The following is a 13,447-nucleotide window of genomic DNA, read 5'->3' on the forward strand; positions in this document are numbered from 1 at the left end:
ATTGAAGGATTCTCACCAATCAATCTATGTAGTCATGAAAATCCTTAGCAAACATACGAACAGAACCACCAGCATATGAATGAACATTGCAGCTGAGGAGTAAATATGGGAGAAAAGAATGTTGCTGTAGTTGTGGACATTCCGGGATGTGTAAGCTCTGCAAATTTGTCTTGTTGCATCAAAGATGATGATATTCATGTCTAGATAATTTAAGGCTAACATAGTTTTCGAATACATTTGCCATGTATTTATGATATAATCAGGAAGCTTAGTAATCCACTAATTATTTTTCAATGCTATAATCTTGATCTACATTAGGGTTGGCTGTCTAATAGTCTAATAAAAATTAAAAATCACAGTTCTACCTCTTCTGTACCATGCATATTTAAGAAAATCTAAGTCGCCCAAAATAATAATTCAAAAAATAAAATAAACAAAATATTATCATCTTCTGTTGGTTGTTCTATCTACATCTGTATCTATATCTATACTATGATTAACATTAGCTGCAAAACCTGCATTTGAACCCATAGTTGTTAGCTGCAATGACTTCTGCCGCAACACATGGTTTTCAGGATCATTGTTTTTCTTCTTTCCTTCATACCTTATCCACTGTACCCTTTCATGGTACATGGGAAAGAACTTCATCTGAATTGCTGAGTATGAAAAGTATGGTATAAGTGTTGAGAACACCACAAAGAATGTCACAAACCAATAGGAAGGTGAAGGAGCCAGCGTCTCGATGAAGACTTTGTATGCATTTCCTGAAATCTTGGAAGGCATTGCTCCGTACACAAGGAGGAACAGATACCACAGAGCAATGGAACCCCAGATGAAAATGTGTTGAATCAATGTGAAGTATCTTATAGTAAGTGCCATCTGCAGGTTCACAATCCAAACTACACAAGTGTACATGGTTGCTCCCAATATATCACGCCCTGCGGTTCTTCCCTTTTCATCGAAGGCCTGAACCTCCATCGCTTTTATGCAAAAGAAGAAAACCATTGTCGCACTAATGAATCCGTTGAGCATCCAGCTGAGGATCCGGCGCCAGCGGAAGAGGACATTTTGCACTCCTTGTTGGTATAATTTAGGAAACTGCCATGTGGGAATGGGAAAAAAAAAAGGAATTATCATCACTAATTGGATATGAGAACCAGGAATGCAGGATTAGAGAAGATAATGCTAGTTAGATAGTGAACATTAGTTTACCTTTAGACAGTACCTCGCGGATACATCCTGATCAAAGACCCCAAGGGCAATCACGGGAAGCGACGAAAAGAGGATACTGTAGAGAGACAAAAACCAATCATTGTATGCAGGCTCTCCAGAGAAGGATGCATACACCTCGTACAAGAATAAAGTGAAGCCAAATGTGATGTTCTTGTAGAAAAAGTAACAAATCTGTCGGAAAAGGATGAACAAGTTAATAAGATCATCTTTTGAAACCAGCACTAATAGAATGTTGGGATCCATATATTAGTGCCGCAATACCATTGATGATATCCTCCGGTAACACCAATGACCATGTACAAGAAGCAATCTTTCCAAATACCAGAACTGTGCGATTGCAATATCACTGGACATCACAGCCTGGGGAAAGAGACAATATAGCAATGTCATGATATCAAAGTGCAAGACAAACATAAAAGAAAATATGATGGTTTGCCAGTTTATCCATACCTGCATCCCTTCGAAACCACTGATTCCAATCCCTATATCTGCTTCTTGAAGCATTCCCACATCATTAGCTCCGTCCCCAATAGCTAAAGTTGTTTTACGGGTTCCAGATTTGACTAATTTAGTAACCTTCAAGAGAAGAATATGAAAACGAAAGATTAAAATTTTAGCCAGGACTTATTAAAATTAAGAAAAGAAATGAGGAGCCGATATCAAATAGTGGGGAAAAAACCATAGTCAGTGTCTCATAGAACATGGTGAAACATACCAGTGCCTTTTGCTTGGGTGACGAGCGACAGCAGATAACTGATGCACAACGAATTGCGAGCTCCAGAAACATGTTCTTCATACTATCGTCCAGAGCATATGCAAGTGACTTTCCATCAATAATCAGAGCAAATGCCTGCTGAGAGGCTCCTCTGGATGCAGTAAGCTGGAAAGCAGCTTCTGATATCTGACGGTGGACACTTTCCCTTGATGCCTGAAACATGCATGAATCGACACCAAAATATTAAGATTGAGTATACAGTTTCATAAGGATATTGACACACTATGCAATCCCATCTAGCAACTGTGAAGAAATCTTTTAAAGGGTACAAAAACAGAAGGAATTAGAGAAAATTCAATGTCTCATGGTTTAAAACAAAGTCAACGAGCTTACATTGTCTAAAGAATCGAAAGTAAGCTATACCAAGCAAATTCAGTTACTAATGGACAAACCCATAAAACGTAAGTTCAACATCATTTTAAGGGATGGCGTTTACCTTGGAAATAGCCATCTTGTCACCACCCTTCTCCAATGCTTGAATTTCTGGAGCATCCAAATGAATTATAATCTGTCTCATCCCTTGTCTAAGCAAACTACAGGAAAAACTGCAATAGTATGTTTGTGTTAAATGTCTTGAAAAGTGATTCTCGTGCTGAAGCCAATGAATGAACAAAAGAAATAATCACAACATTTACCCAATATTAATGGCAGTCTCCATTTTGTCCCCAGTTAAAACCCAAATCTTAATTCCAGCACGAGCAAGCTTTTCAATGCAATCAGGAACCTAGAAAAGCAATATTGTGAGGAAGAACTTCAAGCTGAACTTGAATCCATAAATCTTCAAATTTAATTGGGTTTGCCCTGTAACCTACCCCATTTTGTAACTTGTCCTCTACAGCAGTGGCACCTAGAAGGATTAGATTCCTCTCAATTCTATTTGATACTTCCTCAATTAGCGTCTCCTGATCTGCAGTAACTGAATTTTTTGCTTCGTAAAATGCATTATTGAACTCCTTGTATTCATTCTCATCAAGTTCACGATAGGCCAGTATCAGGGTCCTTAGACCTGCATCAGCATATTGCTGCACATGCTCCAAGGTTTTATCTTCAAACTCTCTCCCATTCAAGGCAAGCCTTTCAAACATGACACTGCATGAAAATATGACTTATGGAGTTATGGTAAGTCATCAGGTTAATGCAAGGGTAAGAACAATATACTAAATGCTGAGGATAATTTTATCACAAACCTGTCAGCACCTTTACAGAGTAGCGAAATTCTCCCTTCTTCATCTTTTACTATTACCGACATTCGCTTCCTTGAGCTATTGAATTCTAATACATTAAGAAGCTGGTACATTCTGCAAAAGATATTTATTAACTGTATCTCTTATCAGCAATAAATGCAATAGCTATGAACAATAATTGAATTACAAAAAATGCATTTTGACCGGACAAAGGAATTTAAAGGAAAAAATACTGACCTTTCCACTTTGTTTCCAGAAACTGGATCCCATTCATTAACTGATAAACTAGTCTGAGTCCTTTTAAAGAATTCAAAACCAATTTCTTTAGCAGAAATCACAAACGCAGCTTCATCTGGAGATTCAGCCTCATATGAGACATTTCCTGTATCTTCATCCACTTCCGGTATGGCGGTGTGACAGATTGCCAATACGCGAAAAAATTTCTGTATAACATCTGCATGAGGCTCATTAACCCAGTTCCCATTCATTATCCTTTCATCCGTAAAGTTAAAACCTTTGATGCGTGTTTTTCTATCAGAAGACTTCCTGTTTTCATCTGATTCTGATTCTGTCCCATAAACCTGCTCATGAGTCAAAGGAGAACCAATTTTTCTATCCATGGCCTGCTCAACCTCTGTAACACCTCGGCCATAAGCTACTCCAGCAATGGAACATTTGATGAACTCCATTGAGTTGCAGGTCAGAGTTCCAGTTTTATCAGAAAGTATAGTATCAACTTGGCCTAGTTCCTCATTCAAGTTTGAAGTGCGGGCATGGGCTGGCTTGTCTGCTTCTTCATAGTACATATGGACATCTTGATTGATGAAGATGCTTTGAAGGACTTTCACCAATTCGATAGAAAAATACAAGGAGATAGGAATGAAGAAGCCGTATAACATTAAAGCAGTCAAAAAATGAAATATGGCAGCTGAAGCGACTCTTTTTGGATCAAAGAATATCGTGGAATCATCGGGCCTCAGATACCATCTTTTCATCACCCCGTTGTCCAAGTCATCCTTAGTTGCAATGCCAAAGAGGATAGATCCAACAAATGCAATTAGAAACAAAAGACAAAACAAGAAGTAAATAATCCTGTCCATCTTTCTCTCAATTTTGCTTCTTTTCGAAGGGGGGTCAGTAGAGTTTTGAATGACCTTGGTGTCATGACCAGTGAAGATGACGGCTCCAAATACATAGTCTGTATTTCGAAGTTTGGAGTCTCTCAAAAGAAGTTGCTGAGGAGAAAGGGGATATTTTTGCTCTTCAAACTCCAGGCTCCCAACAAATGAGTACAAATTTGCATTTGGGTCTTCACATTTAACTACAGCCTTAAAATCACGGAAGTTGGAGTCGTCCTGTAAGGAAGAAGTTACGTCCAATCCTTGTTTTAACTTCAAATTTGTCTCTCCATCTAAGTTCATGGTCTCAACATAACACACTGCATCCTCATAACTGGATGAAAGCAATAGGAGGTCTGCAGGGAAAAAATTATCCTTCTCTACCTTAACTATATTCCCCACCCTCAGATTCTTCCATTCGGTATATTCAAAAACACCATCACCTTTATGCACTTTGACTTTTCTATTGTTCACCTCAATATCCTGCAGAATTAACCCATTAGCCAAATTATATACCAACTTGATAGCTTGCCATAATGCCATAAACACTAACCTTTTTCCTATTCCCAAACCATACCGCATAATGATCATCAAATAGACAATGCAGAAATTATAATCTTTAGTTAAATGCTAAATGATCCTCAAGCAACATGTCTAGCTGGTTATCCCATTTCAAGGATAAGATACATAGAACTGTTTGATCGTTGTTTGATTTCCATTATAAATATTATATTACACAAGTAAAAAACATAAATAAACCATGACCAAATTTGCACTGAACTTAAGGATGCATGTAATGTTGCTGACCACAATTTTGTTATAGAAAACTGTACAAGACTGAATCCAAGAGATTATTTAGAAGATACTAGAATTTATTATATTGAATAAGCTGTCCATGGTAGATCATGACTCATCTAAAATGACCATTTCATTTCTCTCACCAATTTCATTAGTACTACGGTCAAATAGAATCTTTCAGTTCTTATAACCGGAATATTCCATAATCTTTGTAAAAGTTCCTGGTATTCTTCAATTTAAGAGTTAAATGTCCAATAGTCCATAGATTTTACAGGGACTCTAAACTACAAATAAACAGTAAATATAAACACACAAAAGAGACCATGATTCAGTTTGAATCTAATACAAACTTCCACAGCAGGATTTAAGACAACAAGCTGAAGGAATTGTAATTGTCATTGACGTTAAAAATAAAATTCACAATCACAATAGTGTAATAGAGCACCTGTGTCTTGCGACGCCAATCTTCGATACCCTCTTTGACCATGGTCGCCCCAACGATGACACAGAGGGGAACGATTGCGCTGACAGCAGTGTAAGGAGCAAGCTTTGTCATTGCCAAGACACCAATGACCAAGAAATAGAAATTAGCAACCCTCCTAAACTGCTCAAACAGTGACTTTGGCAAGAAACTGACAGCAGTATATTTTGTGGATCTTACAGAATTATCTGAATAATTTTGCATAACCCCTTCCTCATTGCAGAACACCACCCTGGAAAAACCCTGCCCCCCAATCTGTGAATGTTCTCCCTCTAAGGTTCCTTTACCACATAATGCAAATGAATAGATCTTGCTCAAACGGATCTTCCTCATCCTCCTACGACCCCTCATTCTTCTTTGATCTAATTCTTGCTATGAAACTAATTAATCCAAATACAACCTGCATAGAAATAATTAAATCAACTAATTGATCTTCCTCAAAGAACAAGTCTATGAGGACGATTCCAAAACAAGTGGCAGCAGCAGCCAAATTGGGAAGCTTCCCCCAATTACCAGAAAGAGCAAAGGAGAGGACTTTCTAGTCAACAACAAAGAACATTGACATACCCAATTACCCACTAAAGTAAACACACAAGTTTTGAAGCAAAACAACACAAGGACCGCAGAAAGGTTCAAACTTGCAACTATACAAACAATTAAAAGGAAGAAAGAAAATCACAAGATAAGAGAGTGATCACATTCACGTATGATGATGCCGCGCCAATTGTCCTATGAAAAGTAGAGAGAGAGCAGGAAATTGTGCGAACATTGGAAGATACGAAGATCCTTAAATTTGTCTGTTTGGAAGGAAGACAAAGAAATGAGTAGTTATGTGTCCTGAGGAAGAAGAAACTGAAATTCGAAATCCAAATCCAAACCCAAACGCAGAAGTGGAAATGGTAACAAACTGATGAAGTTTTCAGTTGACACGGTGCTGCAATCTGCATAAAGCTCAAGGCGTCTCTCTTTCTGGAAAACCGTGTCGCATGATCTCATTTCCCATTACAAAATTAATTTCAAGTATCTAACCATCGTTGTTTATCCCTTTACGCTTTTTCAATATTAATTACTTTTATTATTACGTGGATAAAATTTTTTTTTTTTTTTGATTTCCCACGGTATCCCCCAACCCGGCAGGTCAATGACTAATCTGTCGCGGTACTGAGCTCCATTTAAGGGTTTGTCGCTGGCCAATGGGTTGCTGCATGCACAAGACGGGATTCAAACCCCCGACACTTGCTTAAGCGGACTAGTGAGCTAACCACTAGACCAACCTAACTTGGTTAGTGGATAAAAATAATTAATTCTTAGATTTGTAGCCTTCTAAAAGTTTAGAACAAATGACTTGATTAACTCCAATGCATTTTAATATGTTCTCAAAAAATGCAGTTAAAGTTTCAAATCAGATTTTTATATAAATCCAACCAAGTGAATTCAATTTAGTGAAATAATACGTAATAAATCGAATCAAATTGATTCAAATTAGGTAAAAAATAAAATTCAATTAAAATTGAATCAAATCAATTCGATTTAGAGATGAACATAAATCGAATCTATAGTCACCAAAAAAAAAAAAATCGAATCTATAAACCGAATGAATTAAATTTGATTTACACATGCAACCAACATTAGAGTAAATCGAATTTAAATGTTTCGATTTACAAAGCAATGAAGTATATAAAAACGAGATGGTACACAAAATTTTGTAGAAGAGTGAGATTCACAATAGCTAGTGATAAAAGTTTTGTAACTCTTGTGCACTATAGATGGTCTATCAAGAAGTAAACGCGAGAGGAATTAAGTCACTGACAAAGACCCGCCGAGTGTTTTTCTCAAACATTCGACCAGTTTCGCTGAGTTTAAGAATAGTATACTCCAGAGACTAGGACTGCATGGCGTGAAACAGGTGGAGAAGTTGTTCTATCGAATTCCGATTTCTGTGTTACGCGATGATGTAAAGTATGATTCATTCGTTATTAGCAGTGACGAAGATATGCAGGTGCTATTTCATTGCCGCCGTCAGTTTCCTGAGGTGAGGACTCCGGAATTGTTGGCGAAACTTGTGGATGTGGCATCTAATTCTGGAGGCTCGAACAGGAATATGCACTCCACAGGACATCTAGCCAGCTCTAGTGCATTGCCTGTTGGATCCTCGTCAGCAATGCCGGTGATTGCACCCGAGCCAGATTTAGTGGCTTCACCATCCTTTGTCGTCAATCTGAATCGCAGTTGTGATGCATTGGTAGGCTGGACCATTGGGAGACGGTGCTTTCGCGGCGCCCTGTTCTCCTCCGTGTGTTCCGGTATTCGGAGAGGTTGGAGCACCCGATGGGGTTGAGGATGCATTACAGGATTATGATAATGATGATGTGGAGCCCACAACAATTGCTGCTGATGATAACGAGGAGGAGACACCATGGACGACTCCACCTGTGGGTGGGGAGCATCTAGTTCAGGTACTAATCAGTACCCCAACTGTACTGACCCATGTCCTCCAACCTGGCGACGTACGACAGCCATCGGATGTGGAGGCGTGTACCTGACTTGTCCCCAAATAGCTACGTCGATAGGAGCATCATCATGTACGCATGGGCATACCTCATAATCGTCTCCTCATCTGCCCCATGTGCACTAAACGTCTCCTCAAACCATGTGCATTTCACTGTGGAAGCTCACTAAACGTCTCCTCAAACCATGTGCACTTCACTGTGAACTTGTCGATGGAGTTCGCAGGAGGTAACACCCCGAGCAGCTCCTCAAACCACACCCATAGTGGTCGGCCACCCTCTATATATTGTGAAAAGTCTGTCAGGTATCCGCTAACATACTGATCGTCGATTGGGAGACCAAGGTGGTACGCTACATCCTGTAGGGTTATCGTGCACTCCCCAAAAGGCATGTGGAATGTATGCGTCTAAAGGCGCCATCTCTCTACGAAGGCGCTGACCAACGGCTCGTCCAACCGAAACCAGCTCTCGTTCAATCTTGCAAGATAGTAAAGACCAGCCATCTGTAAGTAAGGAACGATCCTGTCATTCAACATCATCCCGTGCTACCGTCTCATGCTACTGATGCATCGATGGGATGCATAAGAACACAAGATGACTTCTCACATTCGTCACAAAAAAATTGCTCAATGCATCAAAATTTCTAGTTGGCACAGACATTGCATGCTATCACTTTGCAAACATTTTTACAATAAATCCCTGCCAATCTTTTAAAGATAAAAACGCTAACCACTGCATTACTCACGATTTCTTCATATTAACAAAAACATTAATAACATGAGATAAAAAAAATGCTTTTTATTAACACACATAGAAACCTGTACTTAACCCTATTCATGACTCTACAGCTAACTCTGTTCTATAGTTAATGACTCACTAAGTCTGACATGAACTAAATTCAAATATCTGTTTTTCGATTTGTTTTAAAAATCTCACACTAACATTTCTAACTAACTACTAATTTATTTAAAAAAATAATTAAATATTTAAAAACACTAACCTCCAGGTGGACGGCACCGGCAATATGCGCAACTCCATCTAGTCGATACAGACGATTCGAATCGTCTTCCATGCATGCAGATTCGGTTGTCCCCGGGTTGCTTTCAGAGAATCTCGAAATTGGGTGGTGGGGTTGGAGTGGGGTATGAGGTTTCTATGGTTCGAATCAACTGATTTCGATTTGTTTATATAGCGAAGATCCAAGAAAATCGAATCAATTTGATTCGAATGATGCACGACGAGAAGTTCATGTAAATCGAAACAAGTAGATTCGATTTACTTTGGGTGTTGGCTAAATCGAATCTTCTCAATTCGATTCAAACGTTTTTAAAAATCGAATTCACTAAATTCGATTTATTCACTTTTCAACCATTTACGTAATTCGAATTAACTAGTTTCGATTTTCATTCTAGAAATCGAATCAATTTGATTCGATTTACTATGTGATTCGCTAAATCGAATTCATTTACTGCGATTTATATAGAAAGGTAGTTTGGGACTTTGATGTTGTATTTTTTAATTTGGGACATTCAGAATATATTGAAATATATTGGAGGTTATTTATCCAAAAGTTTAACATTATTCAGATCATTGTGTAAATTTTTTATATTATTACTGTATTAAAATTATATACTTAATGTTATTAACTAAATGTGTTTGTTTAATCTTTTTAAAAAATAAATGTGATTATACATTTCAAAAATTATTCATATACGAATTAACAAGACTATATTTCCCAATAAAGGAAAAGACTATAATTGAAACCGTCAGAAAGATGAGTCACAACCAGGAAATAAATAAGCTTGATTTGCATTAAAAAAAATAGACGAACTAAACAAGTAAAAATATAACTCGTTTATTATACTAAATATTTGCCTTCACGATCATTCAAAGTCAAACGTTGTGCCTGTACATATAGGACAGTCAATGTCCACGATATTAGCTCATTAATTAAGACAATTTTGAAACTTTCAAAACAAAAATAAGTTATTTAAAATGTGAATTTTATGTGCATTAAAACGAGTAGAAAACGGAGATGTGGCTCAGACCCCAAAAAAATTACGTGGGCCCGACCAAAAAGATAAGGCCCATTATAAGAAAGGAAATACTACGACCAAAAAAGACAAAACCCATTACTAGTTTTATTTGAAAAAAAAAAAAAAGTATTTTTCACTGTTTTTTTTTTCTTCAGCTATTCGCTCTGCAGAAGAGAATCAGAGATACCCTCTTCTTAATTACATCATTACATCGTTGTTTCTCAAATCTCAATCAACCTTTGGAAGAATTTTCAAATAATTTAAAACGTGTGACCAAAAACTGATCATTTAATCTTGAACATTTCAAAGCATTTAGCTTGTAGAATTACGTAACTAATCCTTCTTAGCAAATCCAATCATGTTTTAATTTGTGTGACGTAGTTTTTAACTTGAATTCTATATATTGATATCGTGGCCGCTCAGTTCGGTTAGGACAGATTCTCTAAATAAAAATGACATACTAGTATAAGTTTTTATAATTACATGCTATGAAGCACGGATTCTCTTATGGTGCCGGCGTATCTGAGTCGGACGCGAATCCGACGCCGACACGCGGTGGATACTTCAAACGAGCATATTGGCGGCGTGTCTTCTTGCGGTGCAGAATTTTGGTGGAGCTGTCACGAATCCGAACGAGTCCGACTCGATTTAGATGTTCATGAGACGGATCTTTCTGCTGGGCTGTAAATCTTTAATTGATTTTGTAATTTTATGGTCCGATTAACCAATTTTTTCTTTCTAATTTTAAAATATTCTAAAATTAAAACAAATCAAAATTTAAATAATTAATAAATCAAAACCTAAATCTACTTACCGTTTGTCTTTAGTAGCTTACTTACTCATTAGCTTAAAATTTTTTATTTTTTTAATAATTGCATAATTTTAAGATTTTTTTATTCAACTATATTTACTCTTATATTTACAATATGATATTTTATTAATTTAATATATTATTTAAATTTTATTTCACAACGTATCCTAAATATGTCGTATCCAATTTTTTATAAAAAGAACGTGTCAGCGTATCCATGTCGTGTCGTGTCCGTATCGCGTGTCGTATCGGTGCTTCCTAGATTACATGTTGTGAATTAGTTTGACTTGCGAACAAAAGAAAGAAAGTGAATGTGACAAAACTAGTACAACGGCATCATAGTTTATTAGTTAAAACAACATAGAGTAAAGTATTATTTTTGTCTTCAACATTTAGAATAAATTCTATTTGTGTCCCTAACGTAAATCGTCCTATTTATATCTCTAACATTTGTAAAAGTGATTCAATGTTATCCTGCCGTCAATTACACATCATGAGCACTTTAGTTTGAGTTTTAAAAACCTCTTCTTGAAGTTAGAATACAAATATTTAGGATAGAATCGATGATCTACTCCGAAAAATAGCTCATCAAATGTTGAAACTAATTCCTACAACATTTATATAATTCACTTTTCTAGGAACATAATTGAATCTAAACACAAATAGTGAGTATAATATTAAAATCGAACACATCCAAGTGAGACCTAATTGAGAATGAATACATCCAATTGAGAATAATTGAAAAATATAATCTGATTTATTAGTATAATTGATAGTAGGATAACATTGAATCACTTTTATAAACGTTAAGAATACAAATAGGACGATTTAAACGTTAGGAAAACAAATAGAACTTACCCCAAACGTTGGGGACAAAAACGATACTTTACTCAACAATCTAAATATTAGAATATATTAAGATTAATTAGTATTAATTAAAATTATTTAACATATCTAAATATTTATTGTAAAATATTATATCTTTATTATTTTAATTCTCTTAATATCTATAAACATCTTTTTATATTGTATCATTCTATATAATTAGAATACACGTGACATTTTTTTTATTGTTCTCTCTTATCTTTCTAACACTAAAAATTCGAATATAATTATTAGTGATAATGCTACCTTGATGAGTATGCTAATTGCAAACATATGAAATCTTTATTATGCTATTTATGGATTTGGATCCTCTAAAGTTTAAATTTTACTTTAGAGAGTAAAGTGTGATCTCTTACCATTAATTTCATAGGTAGGACTAATAATAAATATGAAAAAGAAATTATTCAAGGGTAGAATATCACACTTTATTCTCTAAAGTGAAATTCAAACTTTAGAGGACCAAATCCGCTATTTATAGATAGCATGTGTGATGTAGCCGAAAGTTTATGTGTGAAGACAAATGCTTGCTTCCACACTTCCACTTCCACTTTCTCCAAACAAACATCTACTTTCTCTACTTCACAAATACTAGATACCTTTTTTTTAATGGAAGCCAAAGATATTGATCTTCAATTCGACTCCCAAATAACATTATTTATATATGTATTTAAGTTTGATATATCATTTTTAATCAACATACACTAGATTAATTTTAAACACTAAAATTTAAATTTTAAGAATTCTAAATTCTAATAGTATAGAAATAAAATGTTAGCTCAGAATATTAGCTAAAATTAATTAAAAAAATATTGGTCTTTTAATATTTTTCTCCTTTCATATGTGAGATTTTAAATTATAAAATTTTTAGACACGATAACTAAAATTAAATAATTTATATACTATCTTAATCTTAAATTATGTCGTCTAAACAATCATTAGGAAGGTAACTGCTTAACTTATTATTTCATTGTCAAAACATCCATACCACCATGCATTAGGATAGTAACACCTAATTAATAAAGAAAACAAAATCGTATTATACAGGACTACTTTACAAAAGCTTAAACTTAATTATTAACTATATTCGATAAATAAATAAATAAATATATATATGGATAAAGTACTAAATTGGTAAATATAGATATATATGGGTAAAGTACTAAATTGGTAAAGTACTGGATAAATATATACAGTACTTTACCCATATGGGTAAAGTACTAAATTGGTTCCCAACGAACTATAACTAAAATGACATATTCTCTCATCTTCAGATGACTCGAGTTTGAGTTTTAGTCTCGCTCCTAATTTTAGAACATTTGAACCTAATTCTTTAATTTTAAACTCAAATATAAAGGACTAATTTAGTACTTTATCATATATATAATAAAAAGTGTTAATTAGAAGTTAACATTTTTTGTTAATGTTTTATTTATATACAATTAAAATTTAAGATAAGATGTATAAAAATATTTTTATTAACTAAATATTAATAAAATAAATAAATTCTATTAGTCATTGTTCTATTAAAAAAAACACATATTAATAATACTATGTGAACAATTTATTTATACAATAATTATACAATCAAGACTTAAAAAAAAATTATTTATATTAATTGT

At 35.0% G+C, this 13,447-nt stretch overlaps 1 protein-coding gene across 2 annotated transcripts; it reads right to left on the bottom strand.

The window, feature by feature from the left end:
• Positions 1-220: 220 nt before the first annotated feature.
• On the bottom strand, positions 221-6,637 carry LOC112783012 (putative phospholipid-transporting ATPase 9). Of its 2 annotated transcripts, none has more exons than XM_025825738.3 (12): positions 6,288-6,637; positions 5,554-5,989; positions 3,430-4,793; positions 3,196-3,306; positions 2,821-3,097; positions 2,644-2,732; positions 2,445-2,553; positions 1,949-2,161; positions 1,684-1,809; positions 1,495-1,593; positions 1,213-1,404; positions 221-1,098 (listed from the first exon to the last, which is right to left on the bottom strand). In XM_025825738.3, the coding sequence occupies exons 2-12, from the start codon at positions 5,938-5,940 to the stop codon at positions 445-447; spliced, it is 3,621 nt and encodes a 1,206-aa protein (XP_025681523.1). In that variant the 5' UTR covers positions 5,941-5,989; positions 6,288-6,637; the 3' UTR covers positions 221-444. The 2 variants fall into 2 exon arrangements, with proteins under 2 accessions (XP_025681523.1, XP_025681524.1); XM_025825739.3 differs by having other exon boundaries at positions 6,269-6,601.
• Positions 6,638-13,447: the final 6,810 nt, after the last annotated feature.

The sequence above is a fragment of the Arachis hypogaea genome, chromosome 20 (assembly GCF_003086295.3).
Source record: "Arachis hypogaea cultivar Tifrunner chromosome 20, arahy.Tifrunner.gnm2.J5K5, whole genome shotgun sequence".
Lineage (NCBI taxonomy): Eukaryota > Viridiplantae > Streptophyta > Magnoliopsida > Fabales > Fabaceae > Arachis > Arachis hypogaea.

Coding starts and splice junctions, on each gene's coding strand:
- LOC112783012 (XM_025825738.3), bottom strand. CDS start 5,940: ATGAGGGGTCGTAGGAGGATGAGGAAGATCCGTTTGAGCAAGATCTAT. Junction 3,307..3,429: donor TCTGGAAACAAAGTGGAAAG/GTCAGTATTTTT, acceptor TATCTTTTGCAG/AATGTACCAGCTTCTTAATG. Junction 1,099..1,212: donor CCGCGAGGTACTGTCTAAAG/GTAAACTAATGT, acceptor CCCACATGGCAG/TTTCCTAAATTATACCAACA.